We start from the raw sequence: 25,114 nt of genomic DNA, 5'->3' as shown, positions 1-25,114 counted from the left end.
TTAAAAATAAGTTTGTGTGTGTGTATGTGTTCACCATATTCAACAATAGAATCACAGTCTCAGTATCGGGGATGAATTTTTAATAATTTATGGGTTGATCTGAAGGGAGCCGTGTCAGACTTGCGAAGTATTAACATTTTGTCACAACCACTTGATTCTCCGGTAACCCCCTTAAGGTATAACATTATTTTCTTGTGCTACATTATTTAGTACATGAAAAGAAAACGAAAGAGAAATAAAATCAATAATTTACAGGTCCCACGTGAAAAAGAGGACATTATATCATAACCATATTTACAATCTGTAGCTTCAGAATAATGATAACTTAAATTTAATTAAACATTTAAACTTGATTTATGTGAGTTTCTATGATTACCAGAATATATTTTTAGCATACCTCCAATATTAGCCACTAGGCACTGCATACTTAAAGTCCTTGGACCCCAATTTTGCCTAATATTTGTAATTAAGCCTTTTTTTCAGCCCCCTCATCCCCCTCCTAGTCGAAATATAGTTTCCTGTTCCCTTCAATCCCCATTCAGTACTTTCCTGAGTGGAAGACTGTTCTTGACAACAGATAGCCCACTGACATCAGCACAGGATTTGTCTGGGTCTGCTACATGTTACATGCCCCCATGATGACATCAGTGTGCGGTATAGCACACTCCTTGCTGTTGGGTCCAGGCTATAACCCTTGTTAAAGGACAAGTGAAGACAGCATACCTCAAAAGTGGCATGTCCACTTCTCAAAATGATATAAATACATACACGTGACGTTGGAGAGGCAGAGCTCAGCCAGAGGGGAATGTGTCGTGCTGAGGGCCAGGGCTAGACACAAATGAGCAGAATGAAGGTGGAAAGTGCTTAGACCTATTTTTCCCAACCTGGAAATCAAAGGTTGTTTTAGAGGTCTTCAAATTAGCTGAGATATTGGGATCTTTGGGGTAAATATACAACGTTCTCAGCTATTATCAAGGTTGTTAGTGAAGCAGAGTTACCGATGGGCCTCATTCAGCTGTATCATGTCGATGGCAGCTTCCAAGCTTTGCCAAAGCATCAGTCCACAGCAACTAAGTACTGTCACGGCTTAAAACGCTTATACATATGTATTTTTGTGAATATTACAAATCATTCTTTTATTTGAGAGAAATGTTTGTATTTAGTCATATTTTTCATTTCAACATTAACCTTTTTTTATATTTCATAATACCGTAAATGGAATTTTAAAAAAAAACGTAGAAAATTAAACATGAAAATGGTTTGCTTAATATTTGGCTTTTTCAAAATATGTACATATATATATACATACACACACACAAATCTATATACACATTTACTGTATATATGTATATATTATATTGACAGACACAATTGTGCCATGAGATGTAACTTAAATAACTATAAATAATTTATATAGAGAGTAAAGGCGCTGTGGAAACTGAGAACAATGTAGAAGTTTGTAATCTTTCATACTAGCTTAAATTTCCTCTTGTCCTTGAAAAGAAATTTAAATAATGTTGTTTATGCTGCTCGCAGCACAAATTAAAGACCTATCCCACCCCTTTTAATTTACAAAATAACCATCTACCCTCATGATAACAAAATCCTTCAACGGAAACAGTGGCTGTCCTTACTCAATTTTCAGGTAGGCTGGCATTGAGTAATTAAACATTAAGTAATCAAGTTTGTAGACTTCAAACAATTGCATTTGGTGTTCTGAGCTGATATTCTGGAAAAATTCGGCTGTCATTTCATCAGTAGTTCTGGTAGATTTTGCAAAGGTGGGGAATTTCAAATAGTCACTAACTCCTGCAAGCTTTAGAATATAATTGGAATCTTCTTCTAAAGTTTCATACTTTCCAATGAGGTCATAGTGGATGTGGCACGGATGGCACAGAGAAAAGACCGTTTGCCAGTGCTCATTAAAAGGCTCTTCTTTTTGGGTATGAGGGTCGATAAGGTAAGCTACAAACTCCTCAAACTTGACATCATTGCCATTATGCAGAGCTTCCTGAGTGGCATTTTTCCTTTGACGTCTAACGATTTTGGTTCCATACCGCTTGTGGAAAGAGGTGTTATACTTTTGTGTGAATTTGTTTCTGTAGGCAGAGACCAATCTCTCAAAAGGCTCGCGGACGAAAAGGAACTTCATGTAATTTTTCAAGCGGTGATTGATCTCTGGGATGGTGTACTGGTTGAGAGTCTTCAAGTTAGATGATACATGGGCCACATTGGCTGGTATTTCCATCGGATCGTTGTATTTACCTCTTCCAGAAAGAACCATCATGACCCTCTTCCAATTGGTACACGCTACTTTCGGTACATAACAATAGATCATCTCGTGATCTTCATCCACTACCAGGTGTTTCAGGTCATTGGGTGTCAGCACACGGCGTTTCCTGTTCGCCACACTGTTTGCCCGGCACATGTCCGTAACCTGATCTCGTCTTATTTGATGCAAAACAGCAGTGCTGGACAGTTCCAACTGTAGAAACACAAAATTAAAGACTGTTAGCCACACCTGCACAAAAATCAAGCTTAGATCAACATATCATTTTGATGCTATATTTTTCTTCTGCATAACAAATAAAAAAGCATTAAAAAAACATTGACTTACTTGAAAAGCACATTTAGTAAAGATGATAACTGAACTGCACTAGATTGCAAGCTTTCAAGACTACTTAGGTAGTGCCTCATTAAAACAACAAAGTCCAAAAATGTAAATTGATGCAGGACCCTCTTTCGATAATATATTTCTTTGTCGTTCAATTTTAGTTTTGGCATACCCTTTGACTATATGTACTGTAAGAAGCTTTGTGCACTGGTAAAAAAAACAGGAAAATAACACAGTATAGAGCTTCATGTCCAAAACATAAAAGAAAAAAAACTTCCATTGTTATTCATCATGGTACCTGAGCATGTTTTATAGGCAACCGGCATCCCCCAGCTAAGCATATTTTTGGAAAAATACAGAATGCTAGGTGATTCAAATAAGTCTATGTACTAAGGGCTGGGTGCATGACTAAAATAAAACATGTTCCTAGAGGAAAGTCTCAAGCAACTCCAGGCATAGGAATTATATATATATATACATACACACACACACAACACACAAATCCCACAACTCGAATGCCCAGTAAGTCTTTGCACAGACAAGCTCAGCACTGTGTGCTGCTTAACTATCCATGTGTTCTTGTACGAATCCCCTATGAGACTATTTGACATCTGAGAAATGTATCACTAATAGTCTCTCCAGCACATCCATATATTACAACCCAAAATTCTAAGATTAAAAACCACACAGGCAATTCTTAGATGGTCAACAACAGAGTTAATGCCAAAACGGTTTCTCGCACTCTAATGAAGTTGCATGGGGTTGTGTAACTCAGGGGAGTGCAAGTAAAGCCAAGTGGCCCCATCGACCCCTTGTTCCCCCAATGTATTTACTAGCACAGATTTGCACAAACACTTACACACTCATGCTAACACACATACATATACTTACACACCTACTAACATATACTTAATCATTCTCACTAGCACACACTTACATCCCTTATGCTAACACACACTCCCTCTCACACTACTTACATATACACATCCATGCTAACACACAAACACTTACACATCTATGCTAGCACACAAACACTTACACATACACATGTTTGGTGAAATTGAGGGGCTCTAGGGCAATTTTTGCACCAAGGCCCTGTGATTTCCAGTTACGCCTCTGTTTGTATGATTGTTCCTTCACTTCGTGCTGGGCTGTGTGTATGGTTTTCTGCCTTCAGAACATGAAGCACTTGAGATGATGGCCATAGAAGATGTCCTTTTAAGTGCTGTTTTTTCTCAAACACAATGTGATACAACTACAGTGTTACTAAATATTTTGGGACCTTATGAATTTTAGGTTGAAGTGGAATACGAGAATTATATTTGAATTCTTATAGTGCTATTACATCAAGCCTGCTGAATTTAGCACTTTAGTAGCTGAATAAACCATTAGAAAGCCATTCACAGTACTGGTATATGCTAAAACCCTTCATATCAATTCCTGTAAAAATGTTGCATTTTTTGCGGGATAATTTTTGACAGGTTCACTTAACTGTCATGTGACACAAAAGCAGGCACTGATTGATGCCAATGAAACTGAAAATAAGGGTCTTAAATAAATAGCAAACCTTAACAGAAAAACCCCAAAACCCTGCACCCAGACATTGGTGACACTGGGCTTGCCCTAGACATATACACTCACTATACACACACACACATATATTATATATATATATATATACACACACACACACAGATAAAATCTGTACTAATATGTAAGCAAATATGCAAAGAAAAGCAGCTTTACTGGAAATAACGTTTTGATGAAAGTCTTTAGCCATCTGTAGCTGCTATGAGCTTGGGTTTGTGATTGGCAATAGGATGCATCTATATCACACATTAGACTAGGAAATATTGCATTCAACACTTGTCATTTCCCTTCCATTTTCCTTCATGATAAATCCCCACTGTCTTATACAGCACAACAGTCTCAAGCAAACAGATCAACCTCGTACATAACAAACTTGACACGAGACGCCAAGAGAGACAAAAATGTGACGGCTGCGTCATCCACTTTAATAATATTCTTACTTTAAGGAATTTTGTAATCCTCTTAATTTGGCAAGGATAGTGATGAGATTCTGTAACATAATAATAAGCTTTGTGTTTTTGTAACTTAAAGTCTATGAAGCAAACAGATAATTTACATCTATAGCAAATGCAGCTTTACAGTTTGTAGTCTATTGGGGTTATGACTCTGGGCTGACTCTGGGGTTTCTAGAATCCTAGGTGGACCACATCTCTTTCGAGGGCCCTGTTCCACCCAAACTGATTCTCTGTGGATATCTCCTCTGCCTGCACACCAGAGCCAACACCTGCAAGGTCACTCACATGTATAGTGCATGCAACAGAAGAGCACACATATGGTCTACGCCACTCATTCCTTGTGTATTTCAAGACATATGAATTCACTAACCAGTGTAGAAAAGCTGGCCATGGCATCATCCACCACCTCCAAAGCATTGGTTACTCAAGCAGCACATATGGAGTGACCAGCTCTGACTTTAATGGAAGGCACAGCTGAACTTGAGGCACCACTCTACATATCCTATACTGCCATTCACTATAACTAGTAAAAAGGAATCAACAAAACTATTCATCAATCAAATGATTTAATATTTTAAAAGCACATATATTATCCAGACTGCTAGGGGCGTATCATGCAATGGTATTTTGCCTGCTAGTACAATCCTCATTTATAAGACATTTTAAAGATTTTAATGATACAAACTGTGCAATTAGCAGTTGAGATGGACAAACCAAATGTGTGCTGGGAGATATATTCTGCTATGGGCAAGAGTGGGCATAAAATGTTGCAAAACTCTAAAAACAACCCAGGATACTAATATTTAGTGAATTACTTACATTTTATAGATTTATGTTAACAATTGTAATCTGTAGTACTGTATTCTTCAAAAAAAAAAGTGTATAAGTTGCCTAAGATCCTGTGACAAAATACTGAATCATTGCATATTATTGCTGTACAGTGCCTTACAAATTCAGATTCCTACAGCTGACGTATAGTCACAGACACAAGGCCATGTTCTGCAAATAACGCCACATTAAGTTAAGAAGCCAAATTAGAAATAACAGTCAGAGCTGTGAGCTTAGTCCAAAGAGACAGAGTTATGGCAGACTGCTGTGCATGTACTTTGCTAAATATTACGCAGCACACAGCTGCCAGGTAATGGGGCACTTTCTGTGCCCAGGCTCTGCAGGTGGCAGAGAATTTTTGGGGCATTCACAGCTTCTAATTGACATCCATCAACTTGAAGACGACAGTTAGGCAACAAATTTGCTACCTACAGGTAAATCTCCATAATAAGCCTTAGGGAAATTTCTCTTAGCCGCTTTAACACAGTGGGATCAGGTTTTCTCTGAACATGCCTAGGCTCTTTTGTCAAGCTGTAGATGCCTTACAATTAAAAAAAAATGTTTTTAATTCAGAATTGCAAAATTGCACGCAATGCAGAGAATGAGCAAGCATGAATTTCCTTATATTTCACGGAAACCAAGGGTGACAGGGATATCAGACAATTCTGAAACAGCGAGTTTGTTAACAAAGACATTGTGACTTTCTTTATGCCTCTTTTTATTCTGGTCCTATTAATTAACAATAAGAATCTCCAACATGTCATGACTAGGTGCTAGTCAGAAAATAAAAATCTGAATTCAGGCCTGTCTTCAATGTGCGGCAAAAGGGGCAGCTTCCCCGGGCCCAGTCATTCCTGGGGGGCCATAGTAGCTCCCCTTTGAGACAAGGTTAGCATGTGTGATAACATAAATGTGCATGTGTTAGAGTGAATGAGTGTGTTAGAGTAAGTGATAAGGGGTGTCATGTTATTGATACTGCCCAGTAAATTGGGATTTAGCACAGACATATGTCCTTTTTTTCTCATGTGTGACAGCTAAAATATTATCTTTAGTTCGAAGCAGTGGCATGATTATTTACTAAGATATAAATAATTTGGAAATTTTCTACACTTTGACCATACAAATAAATAGGCATTTTGAGGTATCCTTCCCATCTCTACAAAACAAATACAATAAATTGCTTAAATTCAAATCAATACACTCCAGAAACATTGATTTTCCTGGTCTATTTTTCATACTTTGACAATAAAGGACATTATTGTCATTAAGTCATACATTTTTTGGCTTTGTTCTCTAAGCGGTAGTATAAATCAGTGTTATAATTAAAGGGTTTGCCATTAAGAAATATAGCAGTCAAGGAGAAACCCGTCTATCTTACAGGACATTGTGATTCAGTCTTTCAGAGGTCATCTCCTGCTCAGGCAATCTTTTATGACAGGGTTGAAAGTATGCCAGCAGTACCGTAAAGATCTGCCAGAAAAGTTTCATCTTATGGCTAGAAGCAGCTGACAGTGCAAGGATGACAGTGCTTCTTTAATCCCTTAAGGACAATGGGCGGTCCCAATACCCATTGAAAACAATGCAATTTGAGCCCGTACATGTACGGCCTCTGTCATTAAGGGGTTAAACTTTTGTGAATCAAACACAGTTTCAAATGAAACATCAATTGCTTTCAATGTTACTTTTGATTCTAAAATAAGTGCATTCTGTATATCCTCTCTTGGAGAACACACACTGGTTCTATAATCATGAATACGTATCTATAATTGAGGTCTAGCTCTACAAGCTCCATGGTATGTGTACCATGCCTACTAGTGTTACTTTTATTAAGACACATAAGGAAAACTATACAGATTGTAATATTTTTAAAAGAGGGGAGAGGAGTTACTCCAAGACCCCTCTTTCCCAATAATGCATTCCAAAAACATATAGGCCTTGCTGTAGACATTTCAACGTCCTGAAACAAAATATTCAAATTCACTGAAAGTTAAGGATCTAACTCTCCAAAAGAGCAGAAATATAGGCTTAACTCTGTGACATCAGACATGTTGTCAGTAGAGCAGATTAGCTCTAGATCCACCAACATATGTATATCAGATATCACATCTAAGTCTGACATTGGCTTTTCAGACTAGGAGAAATGTTTAAATTAAATCAGTCATTATTAGAATAGAGTAACCTATTTCCCTTGGACCTTGTAAACCCATGACATAGGATGCTAAAAAAACGAAACAGATTCCATTTTGAAATTAGACTCCAGAATGAAATTTAAGAAATATTACTTTCAATGTATACGATTTTATTGCACTTAAATCTCTAATGTGTTTTATTATAGCACAATAAGCATTACTGCAAAAAAGCGCATGTTAAATGTTTAACATCTCCTAAATGTAATTTAGCAAATTGTGTCCATTTTTTAAAAAAAATAAATTTTTGCAAGGTCAGATGGTAATCCAAAAAAAGGCATTTAACAGTTATGGTTGTTAGCAGTTTCTTTTAGAGGCTACAATGCAATTGAACTTTTTGTGTGTCTTGAAAAATGGCAATTTTAAGCATAAGTGCACAGTTTATACTGATTGAAAATCACCAGCCACTTCCATTATCAGTCATTTTAATCAAAATAGAATAAAACAGCACACTTTGGGAGATCTTGCTCCTAAATAGATATTTAAAGTCCATCATCTAATAAATTATAAATAACTGACAATAATCACAAGAAGTTCTATTTCAGCCAAAACAAACATGAAAAAGGCAATAGATGAAAAACTCATAGACAATCGCTTCAGACACGTGAGCAGAGACTGGCAAGATGGCCTTCAGACTGTCTGTCTGTAAGAAGCAGATAGATACCAAAAAACAATATAAATATGTAGATAAGTGAGCATTTAGATCTGTTCATTTGGGTTTTGCGCAAATGTAATATTTTTCTAATAGCGTCATTAGCAAGTCAGAGCCAGCCTTATTAAAAGTCCATGATATCTTCTTAGGCAATGTTAAGCTAGTCTATTTTTTATTTAATACTTGTTCATTTTAGTTGATATTGAATATTTAGTCTTTTTGGTACTCGAAACAGATATTTAACCTTTCCCAATAATACATTTTATAGTTTAAAATGCCACATAAATCTGTTTAATGATGTTTTTATGCTGCTTAGTGAGTGGACCTGTAGGTAGATCTGTTTTTTATGTTGGCCCAATAAAAAGGTATTAACATTTACTAAAGATGAACATCCAAACTGGGACTTCTTTGTAGTGCAGCTAGAGGTGGGAGTGACTGGCTTGAAGAGCCCCCTTGTGGCACTCAGCTACAGAGCATTATGAGGTGGACATGTAGGAGCTAAAATGGAGTTACATGCTGCAACAGCACAGACTTCCATCATTTTACAGCTACTACAACTAATCCAGAGAGATCAGAGGAGATCAGAAAACTGGGGCTGTTTCATGAAAACCATGATGGTTGGCAAGTATGGATTCTAAGTACAGATAAGCATGCCACCTAGTAATACTGCTCAAAATAAACCCTGTAATGGGGATTACAACATTCGTGGTTAATGGCCATTTATTTAATATTTTGATCTTGATGTGTTTCATGGAATATGGACACTGAAAGATAAATATTGTGGTATCATTATAAGGCACAACATTTCAATTGTAGCCTACTGTTAAGTGAAAGCGCGTTTGTCCTGTCTGCAAATATTACCAGTGTTTTAAGAACAAAACAAGCAAAGGAAACATTGTGTTCTCTATAGTTATAGGAGCTGCATAGGGAAATGGATTATGTTCACATCACAGCCCAGTCCAAGAAAGCTCACAGTTGTCACTTCATTAAGAATTCATGGATTTGGTCTCCATTCCCACACTTGATGTGTGCAGAAACCCAGCGGACTGCTGTCACTGATAAGAGATGTTTACTTTAAAATCCACAGGTTTATCAACGGCTCCAGAGAGGTTTATTCAACCAAAACCTACTTAATCCTAATAATCTGCCTGTTTGCGGGTAGTATGAAGCTGTTAAACAACATGCAAATAATGTTTTTCTCTCATCCAGTCCCAGTAGGTAATATATTTGCTTAACCCATTGAGGCAGGAGCAATATGTTTACATTTAATAGATTCTAAATTCCCAAGGGCTTTCTTCTTTTGTACTAGTATGTCTTTTGTGTGTTCATACTATTGTTAATTTTGTATATTATTCATTTTAAGGTTATTATACATTTTATTATTCTCCCTTTATTGTAAGCTATTATTATAATTATTATTCTTTATTTCTAAAGCGCCAACAGATTCCGCAGCACTGTACAAGGTGAAAAGGTTACAGATAATGACAGGTACAATACAACAATTGACATACAGATACAAAAGGAATGAAGGGCCCTGTTCCCGCAGGAACTTACAATCTAGGTGGATAAGGGGTGAGAAACAGGGGGTGAGGACTGCATGGTAGTGAATTACGTTAATGTGGGGCGAGATAAGGGTTGTAAATGGGTGAGAGGGAAGTTTTGATGATTACCTCAGTGGTGGGCTTCCCTGAAGAGAAAAGTTTTTAGGGAGCGTTTGAAGGAGGGTAGAGTTGGTAAGAGAGTTCCAGAGGGTTGGTGCTGCGCAAGAGAAGTCCTGTAGGCGGGCGTGGGAGGAGGTGATGAGTGAAGATGCGAAGAGCAGGTCATTGTTGGATCTTAGAGGGTGGGCTGGAGTATATTTGCTGATGAGTGAGGATAGGTAGAGGGGAGTGGTGTTAGTGAGAGCTTTGTAGGATAGAGTGAGTATTTTGAATTAAATTCTCCTATGGATGGGGAGCCAGTGGAGGGACACGCAGAGAGGTGCGGCAGATGCAGAGCGCCGGGTGAGATAGATTGGTCCGGCAGAGGCATTGAGGACAGACTGGAGGGGGGATAGTCGGGAGAGAGGGAGGCCAGTAAGTAGGTTGTTACAGTAGTCTAGACGGGAGATTACAAGGGAGTGGATTAGTTGTTTAGAGGTGCTGGCAGTCAGGAAGGGACAGATTTTGGAAATGTTACGCAGTTGGTTGTGGCAGCATTTAGGGAGTGATTTGATGTGAGGGATAAAAGATAAGTTTGAGTTAAGAGTCACTCCGAGGCAGCGGACTTGTGGTGAAGGAGAGATAGTGGTCAGGGGAGGGCTGGCAGCCTAAGGCCTGGGGGGGCAAGTCAAGTGAAGTGGCTCCGCCCCCTCGCACTCACCTTTCACCCCTCACGCTGCTCCCATCACTATGCGGCCATCAGACTGCTGGAAAACTTATCTAAACGGCCGCTGGGTGCTGATGCCACCGGCCGGAGCTACTTTAATCCTTTTTTTTTAATTTATTTAATATGCCGGATCGGCTTACCATATTAAAAATAAATAAAGTATTAAAGTAGCGCCGGCCGGCAGCATCAGCACCCAGCGGCCGTATAGATTCGATTTCCAACAATCTGATGGCTGCATAGTGATGGGAGCAGCGTGAGGGGTGAAAGGTGAGTGCGAGGGGGCAGGGCTTTCACCCCTCACACTGCTCCCATCACTTGGCGGCCATTGCATACGGCCGCTGGGTGCTGATGCCGCCGGCCGGCGCTGCTTTAATACTTTTTTTTCAATTTAATAGCCGATCCGGCTTGCCATATTAAATTTAAAAAAAAAAAATATTAAAGTAGCGCCGGCCGGCGGCATCAGCACCCAGCGGCCGTTTAGATTAGATTTCGGGCGGCCTGGGGGGCAATTGCCCCCCTGCCCCCCGGCCCAGCCCGCCCCTGATAGTGGTACCGTCGACAGTGATGGAAAGGTCAGAAGGGGGAATAGAGTTAGATGGAGGGATTAGAAGGAGCTCGGTCTTAGACATGTTTATTTTGAGGCCATCCAGCATAATATCTACAGGCACGCTATAAATAAAATATAATAACAATGTAAAAAAATAATAAAAACTATTTTTACTACAAGCCAAGGATGAAAATCAGAACCGACTCCATGTATTAGGCTGGCATCGGTGCGGTGTCCCTCATGGCAGAAGTATTTTAATATACATTGAGAAATATCAATATACACCTTTTCTGTTTATCATTCAATTTACTACACATATCTTAAAATCTGCCATATGGTGTGTTTAACAAAAAGTATGAATATAATCTTAAACTCTAGATCCATTTTAACCATTTAAGAAATTAGCGTCACAATCTGGCATGACAAGTTTTAAACTAACATGTAGCTAAAGGTGACTCTTTCGGCTATAAAAAGAGCAGTGTGTAATACTAACACATATGGGTAGCATTTCAATGCACTGTTTTTCCCCTGTCTTGAAGAAATTTTAATTTACGCTTTATAAGCAGGGGTTAGCTATAAGATACGGTATATTTATTAGCTTTTTATAGTCACAGAATACATGTACTTATCACTCTTTTCCCAGGACATTCATTTGCTTATCACAGGACAGCTGATTTCTTTTCACACAAATCAATATTTAGACGTCAGTGATACATCGCTCTTTGTCTGGATTTATGCTGATAAATCAACCGTATTGAATATTTTGTAAATGTTATTGCTTTGTACAATATCTATTTCTGTACACTGATGAATTCTGTGAATTTGCCTAGAATTTGCAGTCAGTTATTATCTTTTATTTATATATCACCAAACATTTCGTCTGCACTTCTTACAATACATACAGTCAATGGGTATGACAAAACAAGAACTGGCAGAGTAAGACAAACTGATACATTGGGGCCCTGAAGTTAATTTCATAGTCTGTACGTGTTAATTGTATCCAGTTTTCTGTATTTCTGAAATCCACACAGAAGGCACTGTGTTTCGAGTAAATTAAAAAGGTGCGACTTACTTTTTCTTACCACAAAACAAAGCCTGAACCCAGCCAACATTATTAGGTGTCAAAAAATTCTACTTTCCTCTATACTGCTAATATTTAAGATAATTTCCCCAATAAAGAATACATCATTCAAAAACTCAAAATTCCATTGATATTTATGGAAAGAATGATGTGTAGACAATGAAAAACAATGTAGGGACAATAATATAAACATATTAATATATTTGTATTTACAACAGAAATTGCAATAAAAATAATGCTACTGTGACCCAGTGTGTGGATCCTGGGGGGAGGGGGGGGGTAGTGATAACCAAACACTGCTCTCCTGGAGACTGAAGGTACCAACCCAAAGCCCCGGGGAAGCAGCATCTCACCTGGAGACTCCAGGTGAAACCCAGCAAGTTTCCAGGGCTTTTTGTTTTTTTGGGGACGTACTAGTTAAATTAAAGATAATGAATCCATTGAGGAGTATAAACGATACAAATAGTATCATTTCTTTAATACATTTTGATTTTCAGTAAACTGGCAGTAAATAAGTAACTGATGACTCAAATCATAAATTAGGTGAAATATATTATACGAAAAGTTGTGTTTCCAAAATGTACTTATACAACACTGGATTTTTATTTTTATTTTATGATGGCTGGTTTAAAATGGTAACAATACAAAGGATAAGTTCAACATGGCAACTAAAGAGTGCCTTTGTTGGATACATTTCAATAACATCCAATCTGTTTGGCCACAGTATGATAAATCAGAAAGACAAGGCTACACAGTAGAAGGAGGCATCTAGTTTAATACATTGAGAGAGCAAGAGTGACCTTGCCTCAAGATTAAATTGCAGGAGTTGTCAGACATTAAAGATTCCGAAGTCACCATTTGAACTGTCCATAATAACCATGTATGGGATAGATGTCTTTTTACACTATGGTAAATACTTATAATTATTTGATTAGAATAATTGTTAAATAACATTCAGGGGTTAGCTCGCGGATTGTCAGGTTTTAGCTGCCTCACTATTTAAAGCACTATGTTGTGAACACACAGCAAATGTACACCAATCAGGCATAACACTATGACCACTGAAAGGTGAAGTGAATAACACTGATAAAACATTTTTTCCTCAAATGTGTTAGATGCAGGAAAAATGGGCAAGAGTAAGGATCTGAGCAACTTTGACAAAGGCCAAATTGTGATGGCTGGACTAACGGGTCAGAGCATATCCAAAATTGCAGCTCTTCTGGGATGTTCTCGGACCGCACGTATCAAAAGTGGTCCAAGAAAGAAAAAGCAGTGAACTGGGGACAGTCATGGGACGCCAAGGATTATCGATGCACGTGGGGGGCGAAGGCTGGCCCGTGTGATCAAATCCAATAAATGAGCTAATGTAGCTCAAATTGCTGAACAAGTAAATCTTGGTTCTGATAGAAAGGTGTCAGTACACACAGTGCATCAGTCCATCACCTTATGGGTCTGCGTAGCTGCAGATCGGCCAGGGTGCCCATGCTGACCCCTGTCCACTGCTGAAAGTGCCTACAATGGGCACGTAAACATAAGAACTGGACCATGGAGCAATAGAAGAAGGTGGCCTGGTCTGATGAATCATGTTTTCTTTTACATCACGTGGATGGCTGGGTGCGTGTGTGTCGCTTACCTGGAAACACATGGCACCAGGATGCACCCAGAAATGCCCTACTTTGCAGCTTACAGGATATGTTGCTAGTGTCTACTGGTCTAGTGGAGTCCATGCCTCAATAAGTCAGGGCTGTTTTGGCAGCAAAAGGGGGACGGCTGGTCGGTGTATGTAGTTTAGGATGGCCGCTACATGCAAAATCACGGTATTGTTTCGATAAAATACAGAATAATGTAACAAATTGTTGCTGTCAAATCTTGTGTGGAGCAGTAGGGACAGAGAAGTTACGCAATATTACCCACTGTTTTTATTTAATCTGAGTTTTAGATTTTACATAATAACACAGATAAAGAAACATAGCTACAAAATCACAACAGGTGTCGCTCCTGCCCAAAATAGTGTAGAACATAATAACTCTAAATACAGTATAATGTAGACTATAACCTGCTAAACCCAAGGGCATAAAGCAGAATAATACTGAGGCATAAATCAAGTGGCCACCAAAAACATTAAATGGGGAGAGGTAGGGAATTTCTGAAGTGGGTAGCTGATGAGAGTGGGAGAGGTATCCTGAGAAAGGTGTTACACCTATATACCTTATGCCCTAACCATCTTCATCACATTCGTCTCCTGCAAAACCTTTTTTAAAATTTTTAAAGCATTTTTGAGCATATGGGGGCTCCAGAGGTATTTGAGCTTAAGGCTCCTGGAATGTATAATACCGCATATAACATATATAAATCTATAAATATAATTCATAAATAACAGAACACTGCCACTATACATTTCACAAAATCCACTACACATTTTTTAAAGCTAATGTCCTATATTATGGATAGATTGTCAGCTCACATGAGCAGGGCCCTCTTCTCTTTCTGTACCAGTATGCTTTGACATGCAATATTGTCATTTTAAGTTATCTTTATTAAATAAATTCACTGCCCCCTACTGTAACAGCACCACAGCGGGTGGTATAGAAATAAATGTTGTGCAATATAAAATAAAATGTATTTCCCATTGTTCTCCAGAAGAAGACTGCTTTAAAATTTGCCCCTGGTCTTACTTGATCCATCTGAAAAATGATCAGATTTTCCTCTATTCCACTGTCCTGTATTAAAGCCATTACATTTTTCAGCATATTCGTTCCATTCACTAACCACCTATAACGACACCATTCCCCTGAAAATCCATACATTTTAATAATGCATGCGCTCCTGTTTATTATGCTTTGGTTTGCCTGTGACACAGCAAGGAACTGTGAACGCGCAGAGACAGTAAATATACCCATGAAACATTTCCAGAGTGTTGTTCTGTCCTTGGGAAACCCATCGACGACTTCTCAAGGACTCTTTAGTGATACAGAAATAATTATTGCACCATTCTCAGACTTAAAACAAACAAAAACATAATTTAGGCAGGAATTACATTAAGATACGTGTTATTTTTTGCGAGCATGCTGAAAATCAAACTACACAAATATTTAAGAAATAAATAGGTACTATAGTGAAACACTTAAATAGTTGAATAAATCAAGATTTCTTCAAGCTGTGTTAAAGCTTAACTTTTAACTAATTTGTAAAGCATTACATAAGGAGCACACAAACCCCTCACTCTACGGGGGGTCATTGTGATTGTTCAGTGAAATCATCTTATAAATGTAAAAAAGAAAAGCACATGCTTTTAGAAACATACCAATTAACACGTGACGTTTTTAAGAACATACTATTTATTTGGTTTGTGCTTTTGTGATGCTGGTCACTACAATATGGCTAAAGGCAGTCTTTGTCAGCTATCGCTTGCAAGTATTTTCATAACTAGTTGTTTACATATGCGTTCTGCCCAGTGACTGCCTAATACTACCCTCCACCTGATATGATGGCCGTATTAATGTTAGGCTTTTTGTTCTTCCTGGGAGCTGACAGTTTGTCTCCCTCAGCCACGCTCACTGGAATAAAGGTCATTAGTTGAGGACTCCAGTTGTTAGTTATGGAAGGAAATAACACCATTCAGAGTGAATGTAATTATTCTTCACAGGTAACCTGGCTCTTACTAATCCTCCTGATATAGCAACACACATCACCTATCAATCCATTCACATAACTCAGTCTAAAAACTCAGATCTCCTTCTACGGGATTTCTTCATTAAAAATTATCCAGATGTTTTAATTAATTTTTCATTATTGTTGTTTAATATTTCACATGAGAGATGCCACGATAAAACTTTCATCTGTCCCATTCCTGACCTGGCACCCATCTTTCCAAACGCACTGCATATCGGAGGAAAAAGAAAACCACAGCTCAATCAGGAAATAATAAATCAGACATTATTATCTACAATGTTTGGTTTTTTCATCGTAAAACAGATCTTAAAAACTCCAGATTTATCGGCAGCAAATGAAAAGCTTTCTCTCGTCATTACGTGAAACTGAAAATCAGTTGTCTAATAGAAGAACGTGAACATTGATTAATGCTGAAACCATTATTGTATTGCCTGATAGCCAAAAACACAAAATGAACATAAAATATACCATGAAAAAGATTTACTTGTCTACATAATGCTTTACTGGTAAACCTCAATGATAATCATACTCGGAGACTGACATTCTGCATAGAACAGAGACTGTATGATGCCTCAAGCTGCTTTTTGGAATTCCTATACCTCTGAAGTACTTCTACTTAAATATTCATTTAAATAATATTGTAATGAATCATTTCAATGCAATCTGTGTGTTCGGTCTTTGACTTTTAGTGTGCTTTATGGAGCGATCACATCCGGAATGTACAATAAACTATGTCCATTCCAATCATTTATTAAAGTTAAGTTTTAACACTCCACATTGTGTGAAATTAACCAACGGCACTCAACATGTGTGATGCTAGGTGTGAACATTCAGGGCTTATCTGGCTGGTCATCACTGAAAGAGGATGGGACTGCTTGTAATTACAACGGGAAAAGAAGATTGGAAAGGGAAGAGTGTATTGGAGAAGGGAAAGAATGGACAGCTGCATAGGGAGGTCAATGCTTGGGTGCCCGTTACCTGGCCTTAAAGTAAGAAGTAAGAAAAAAAAACAGAACCAAAAAAATGCATGTAGATGAAGACTGTAGGATGATAAACGAGACAGAGCCACGTTCCGATATTTGCAGTACAAACACACATTATATTGTTGCTGTGTGTCTGAATAGTAACAAGATCAGGAAAGTGCTAAGAAAAGCCTATTATTGGGTTCTGTAAACACAAGAAAACAGCCTGCTGCATGAGCACTCACGGAGCGGGGCACCGGGGACCTTTTTGCTGTAAAGGTTAAAAGGATTTTCGACTGAAATTGTTGAACAAGCTCCTTATTGTCTCGACTGCACTGAGACTCAGCTCCTGGTGACCATTTTACCTTCCTTCTCAATGTTTTTAACCACCTGGGTTCAAGCCCTTGTCAGCAGCTCTGTGGTCATGCAAGGGTCACATCTGCCGATAATCTGGATCACAGCTAAAGTTCTGTGATCAGTGGCACAAATGAAACCCAATTTGTGTTCAGTGAAAGTGAGGCTGGTTCCCTAAATATTGTCTCACTGCATGACCTATGCATTATGTGGGGCCAACTCACAATGTATGGTTAGTTCACAGTTTTTCCCACAGGAGGGGATATAAGGGCTCTTCTAGTACATATATAGCGAAATGAGGTTCTTTATGTCACTGCCATTCACCTAAGCTTTAATGGGAAAAAATCTGATGACTCTCTATGCCCAAGTACATCAAGGATAGCTATATGTGTAAATGTTCTCTATGTATTTACCTAGGTCTATGAACATAACCGTATATACAAAGACAACCACACATTGCATAGTCTAAATAGACTGATAAGAGATAGATGGATAGATAGATAGAGATAGGTAGGTAGATAGATAGACAGATAGATAGATATTCTGTTTCCTTGCAAGTCCATAAATTGCTCACATAACTAGCATCCTTACTGTGTGATCAGTTCACAAGGAGCAAATGTTTTTGGACTCTTTTGTCACTTGTCGAATAGTGATTTAAAGAGGCGCAAAACTTGGAGCACGCAACATTCAATATAAACTATTAGTGTTGAGTGAAAAGAATCCAACAGTACCAGATTTAGAACACTCCCTTCAGGGACAGGGAATATCACATCAAACAGAAGAGTAATCCCAAGGTTCAAGTGTTTGGAGTCGCTGATGCTAAAAAAAGAGCTTGCATTTAAATGTTCAATTGGAGTGTGAATCATACTGTCTCTTATATATGTAAGATGATTTCATTGTGTTACTAATCATGCAAAAACTATTGGCAACATATTCAAAGGTGCTGAACTCCAAGTCATCAGACACACTGGATTTTATGTTTTCATGATAAGCATTAAAGCATTAAAATTCTTCTAGGACTTTGATCTTTAAATGAGTATGCCACACGGTATCTGCATATACTGCACAAATCCTATACAGGAGTCCCTGAGGTGGAGCAATTCAGACAGCAAAGTTGGTCAATGCGCCAACTCCAGTTTTTCAACAGACTGGAGGTCCAGGACAGATTTTGGAAGTCCAGTCCAAGACTCTGATGGAGCCTGCAACGGATTCAGGAAGAGTTATGAAGAAGTTTCCCTGTACTCTCAGGGCAAGAATGGGCCCTGAAAGAAGATCTATGATCTCCTTTTCATTTGAGGCCTACCCAATGGCATATGCTGGGCTAGACTAGATTAAGGCCTAGGGTGGTCTTTATAAAATAAACTTTAAATAATATACATTAAATTATCACAAGCCTAGTGTTCACTAGCCCATTATACCATCTTTATTATCGTATATAAACATAAAACAGCTGTATTCAAGAAGCCACCTAGCATGTGTATGATGACATTTAAACCTTCTTTTTATTAGTCTTTTGTGCATGACCTGCAGGTCTTATGATGCACAGGGAGCTCCATAAAGGACAAGTTGCCCAAAGCGTGCACTGTAAGATTACACAGCTTTCAACCAACAGGCCAACGCAAACAACAAATTAAAATTTCATTAAAAATGACAGGCCCCTGTAAGGCTACGAGCTCATTAATAACTTTGTTGCATCTAATGTTACCTGAAATGAACCTGAGCATTCCAGTCTCTTTTATTATTCCAAAGCTACATGAAATACTTCTACTATAGTTCTGGTTCTGTATTGTGACAAAGAAACATTACAGCTTCCAGTTAGGTCGGGTAACTGAAAATCCAAACGATTCGGAATGATGTATGAACAGCTCTCTAAACATCTGTAACACATTTGACTGCTTCATTCAGTTTGTTTTACAGCCGAGAAGAGATTCCATTTGTTTTCAGGTTGACTGCAAGTAAACAAATGCCCAAGCAAAAGAGTTTCCAATTAGGGCTTGCATAAAATCTGTCCAACAAAATCCAACAAAATGATGTGCTTTGCTTTGTGTTGTAAAGCAGTAGGAAAAGGGTCATGCAGGTCTACTGTGGGCTTTCGGAAGGACTAGGATCGCTAGAGATTCAGTGTGTAATTACACCTGTATTAAAGGGGGGTTATTTGAGCTTCTGTCCAATTGCAACACAGTGCACTAAGGAATACAAAACAGAGATTTTTACACGAAGACTAGTTGTGGAATGGATCTTATCACTAATGTTTTTCAGCCAGGATACCTGATCAGGGGTATCATCAGTCTGGGCCCAGGGAAACATGGACTGGGCCCCCTGCAGCCAGATAGATGGGACTCAGCACTCGCAGATCATTACCCATTTCTGGGCTCTTGCTGGCTTTGGGGGCCAGGTGGACCATTGACAGTATGAGAGAGACATGGCAGGGACATGGGGCAGAATGGTAGGCGGAAGATGGGGGCAGAATGGGGCAAGGGGTCAGTCTCTTTAGGTTTGTACTGGGACCCAATATTTCTGAAGGAGTGCCCCTGGTTTCTATGCTGTCTGCTAGACCCATTTTAGGCAGACTTTTACAAACTATGTAAAGAATATACTTCAAAACAATTACTGTACATGTAATTCAACATTTATCCTTAAATAGCTGCCAGACTGAGACAAATAATCTGGACGAAACCAACTTCTTTATCCTGGCCACAGTGCATAACGGCAAGCGACAAACTCCTTAATTATATTTATATCTTGCTAAATTGGCATTTGGTATCTAAATACAGATGGTTTTACTGATTGCCAGAAGACGTGCATCTCTCAGACCAGTAACGGGTCAAAGGGTTAATCTGCTGATCTAGCTTCGGCAAATGGCCTTTGGCTCAAGTCCAAGGAAGACTGTTTAAATGAAATAAACCCCACCACATTGCTGATATAGTAGTCAAGGGAAGAACGGGAACCCCACAACGTTATAAGGAAGGAACAGATAGATCAAAAAGCTAGTGAACAGTTTAGGTTAATAAGGTGATAAAACCGAAAATGTTTTTGCATTGGGGGCTCCACAGACTTCTGATTTACACAATCTACTATTTTACATAATCCTTAAAATGTAAACAGTATGTAGCTAAATTAAACAATAATAGTATGCCTCCATTACATGGATAACAGGGGTAGATGAGGTGTCTGTACCAGGGTATCAGTGTCCGTCTAAAAGATTATGGAAGTCTTTGGTAGAGCTGAGAACTTCACATGGCAGGCTACCAGGAGCCTGGATTACTGAGGTGGCAGGGCTAGCTGTGCATGTATGAGTGGTCAGTTGTGCTGGTAGAAGGGTTAACCATGGGGGGGGGGCATGGTTAGCCCCAAATATAATTAAGTGGAGAAGGGGAATTGGGCAGGGAAAGGGTTTGGTCTGAACACAATACACTTACCATGAGCGAGAGGACAGTGATCTCAGACGCTCCGGGTATAACCCAGAGAGTTCTCAAGTATGGTCATTGGGCTATTTGCTGAAGGATCTGCCACAATCTACCTTTTATAAGTCTTGGATACGGATTTGGCCAACTGAAGCTCAGCTGCACTTCTGGTGCTGCAGTCATCACATAAAATTAGATAAATCTGTCATGACTTTTAAAATCTATCCTTTCTAAGCCCCAATTGGCAATCTAGTGAGTTCACCATAAACTTTACAGTGAAGTTGGAAGAGATCCAATTCAGTTTAAAGGCAGTCAGTGTTCACATTAAGAGGCAGCAAACTTTTTTTTGGCAATTATCAAATCAGCTGTGAATCTGAATCAACCATACTGCTTTTAAATCAAATGTCTCTGTGTTACTCAGTTACAGGGCTGGATCCAGACAGCTAATTATGATAACAAATATAGCCAGTATAGCAGTACATTAATAATTACATGTACCATTGTGACGTCTGTTAGAAATGCAAGCATTCATATAATGACTATACATTTTGATTAAAAATAAGAAAAAAAAAGATATAAAAACACTCCAAAAACAGAGCCTGAGCTCTATTTTTAGCGTAACCGCAAGCCAAAGTTACTCTAAACAGGGAATTCCTTTCTTATAGTAAACTTGTCATAATTTACTCAAATTCCACCGGGCCAGCAAACTTTATATTGGCTCCTAACTTCCGAAATGTGCAGTATATGAACCTTTTACCACAAACTATATTTTAGCAACAGGGCTAAGCGGTTTGCGTGAAGCATTTTCAATGGTTTTTTATTAAACACATAATAGCACATTAATTTGTTTAAAAAATACAATGTCCTTTGTGAGCAGAATGAAGGACCGGTTTGTTTTCAGAATGTCATTTACTCTGTGTGGTTTCACGGAATGTGTGTTCTTAAAATCCTCTGAATGAACAGTATACTGTTCTAAATGTATGGCTATTTGTCTGGCGCTCGACGTGTCACGGAATTGTCAGAGATTACCGATGGTTTTCTCACCTGTAAATTTAAATTGATGGCGAAAATGAAACCCATTAAATCTAAACAAAAATAATACACTCTGGTCTACAGTCCAACAGAGGTATTTTTCCTAATGTGAGTACAAGGCACTGACTTAAGATCAGAGCCGGCCTTAGGTGTTCTGGCGCCCTGTGCGGACTACTCGTCTGGCGCCCCCCCATCCCAAAAAAAGAAAGGAATCAAAACTTGTAACAAAACCCCAATCACTATATACTACGCCAAACATTGATGTGGTGTAGGCCTACCACTTCATTGTCTGGCTTAGTAGTAGGGATGCACCGAAACGAATTCTGGACTGAAACCAAAAGTGCAGCATTTACCTGGCCGAAACCGAATATGACCCCCCCACACCATAACACATAACAAAACAATTAAATAACAATATTTATATATATATATATATATATATATATATATATATATATATGATTAACAGCAATCACACTCTTATCATGCCCGCAGATTCCAGGATGTACTCGTAGACTACTTGGCATGATAGGAGTATGATTGCCCTATGTACCCCGTCTCACTCCATTCTCCCTATCTACCCCCTCCTAACTATCTACCCTCTCCCTCTTTGAAGTTCACTTACCTTTCAGAAGTCCTGCGGTGAGGGTGCAAGGCCTCTGCCTCCCAGCTCTGCCACTGTATGGAACAGTATAGAGTGATGGGAGTTATGATGTACTTTAGAGCATAATTATATAATGAAAAATACATTGGAAATGGTACAGCATAACACCCATCACTCTCACACACTTACCAATCCACACACATACACCAATCCACACATATACACCAATCCACACATATATACCAATCCACACACATACACCAATCCACACACATACACCAATCCACACATATACACCAATCCACACATATACACCAATCCACTCCACACATATACACCAATCCACACACATACACACCAATCCACACACATACACACCAATCCACACACATACACCAATCCACACATATACACCAATCCACACATATACACCAATCCACTCCACACATATACACCAATCCACACATATACACCAATCCACTCCACACATATACACCAATCCACATATATACACCAATCCACACACACATACCAATCCACACATATACCAATCCACACATATACACCAATCCACACATATATACCAATCCACACATATACACCAATCCACACATATACACCAATCCACACATATACACCAATCCACTCCACACATATACACCAATCCACACATATACACCAATCCACTCCACACATATACACCAATCCACATATATACACCAATCCACACACACATACCAATCCACACATATACCAATCCACACATATACCAATCCACACATATACACCAATCCACACATATATACCAATCCACACATATACACCAATCCACACATATACACCAATCCACACGCATACCAATCCACACGCATACCAATCCACACACGTATACACCAATCCACACATATACACCAATCCACACATATACACCAATCCACACGCATACCAATCCACACATATACACCAATCCACACATATATACCAAACCACACATATACACCAATCCACACATATATACCAATCCACACATATATACCAATCCACACGCATACCAATCCACACATATACACCAATCCACACATATATACCAAACCACACATATACACCAATCCACACATATATACCAATCCACACATATACACCAATCCACACATATATACCAATCCACACATATACACCAATCCACACATATACACCAAACCACACATATACACCAAACCACACATATACACCAATCCACACATACACCAATCCACACATATACACCAAACCACACATATATACTAATCCACACATATACCAAACCACACATATATACCAAAGCACACATATTTACCAAACCACACATATATACTAATCCACACATATACACCAATCCACTCTCACTGTCACTCTATGCTTTCCTACCTTTCCTCTTTCAGTTTCTTTGCCTCCTCTTCGCTCTTCTTCTTAGTTCTTCTGTCTTCTCTTCTTCCGGGTCAGAGGGCACGGAGACCGGTGGGCGCGGCTTCAGTGCTGTGCGCCGGGATCTGACAGCAAACCCCGGCGCACAGCAGCTGTTGCCGCGGGGATTACAAGGGAGCGGTATCGGAGGTCTGTTAAAGACCTCCGATACTGCTCCCTTGCGAGCCTGCTCCTCCAGCGGCGGACATTACTGTCCGTCTCTGGAGGGGTGCCGGGTGCCCCCATACTGGCGGCAGCGGACCCCGCGGCGGCAGGGGCGTCGGACCGCGCTGCGGCGGACCCCGCGGCGGCAGTGGCGTCGGACCGCACTGCGGCGGCGGCGGACCCCGCGGCGGCGCCCCCTGGAGTGTGGCGCCCTGTGCGGTCGCACAGGTCGCACACCCCAAAGGCCGGCCCTGCTAAAGATAAAGGAGAATATGGCAACTTAAAATGTTATACGGAACAAATCTCCAATTCAGTTTTGAGAGAAGTAATGATTAAAGTGACTTTAAATGTATTTTTCACATTTAACAAAACAATTAGCGAAACCTTACTTATATGAAAAGGATTACACAATTGTTATTTTAAGCAAAAAAAATTCTGTATTACTTCCCATACATTTTTCTACTTTACAACAAAAATTGTATTATTTACTGCTGCTGTCTGCCTTCTCTCTCGAACAGTACGGGCACCGGCGGTGAGTACCCGACAGCACATTATGGATACTGCCGGGGCCTGTACTGACAGAGAGAGAATATATATATATATATATATATATATATATATATATATATATTAATACCTCATATTTTTTAGTAAACCGTACCAAGGTTGGGCAATGCTAGCCAGAAATAAAGATATGAAGTATGTATATATATATACATATATATATATAATCCCATCTCAAGTCATTCCCTGCAATTTAAGTAGACAAGGTAGAAAGGAGACTGAGATTTTCAAAGTCCATGGTTTATAGAAACGTTAAATTACAGCACTGGTCTAACTTTATTTTTAAATATGATTGTTGTTTCTTAAAATAAGCCATACATGTGCCCATCAAAGAGAACAACTCATAATTTATAGAAATACTAAATTACAATATGTCATGGTAATTAAAGATGAAACTCTGGCACACAAGAGATGGACGCCAGTAGTGTTACATTCTTAGAAATTTCCTAGAGTTTTGGTCTAGTCACATATTCATTTAATGTTACAGTAATACACAAACATTGCGGGGGCTTCGGTCGGACATTAAAAGCACAGCATATTACATTTGTGTGGCTCAGATCATAAAGTAAAACGCACAAATGGTAGGGCAAAACA

General features: G+C 39.0%; 1 protein-coding gene across 2 annotated transcripts in view; it reads right to left on the bottom strand.

The window, feature by feature from the left end:
• Nucleotides 1-1,044: 1,044 nt before the first annotated feature.
• CHST11 (carbohydrate sulfotransferase 11) overlaps nucleotides 1,045-25,114 on the bottom strand; it is an 86,943-nt gene continuing 62,873 nt past the window's right edge. For both annotated transcript variants that reach the window (XM_053463192.1, XM_053463193.1), the window contains exon 3: nucleotides 1,045-2,485. In XM_053463192.1, coding sequence (XP_053319167.1) covers nucleotides 1,631-2,485 — 855 coding nt within the window. In that variant the 3' untranslated portion in view covers nucleotides 1,045-1,630. The remainder of the gene's footprint in view (nucleotides 2,486-25,114) is intronic.

The sequence above is a fragment of the Spea bombifrons genome, chromosome 4 (assembly GCF_027358695.1).
Source record: "Spea bombifrons isolate aSpeBom1 chromosome 4, aSpeBom1.2.pri, whole genome shotgun sequence".
Taxonomy (NCBI): domain Eukaryota; kingdom Metazoa; phylum Chordata; class Amphibia; order Anura; family Pelobatidae; genus Spea; species Spea bombifrons.
Note: the sequence above shows the minus strand (reverse complement) of the source record. Positions and strands in the feature narration are given on the sequence as shown.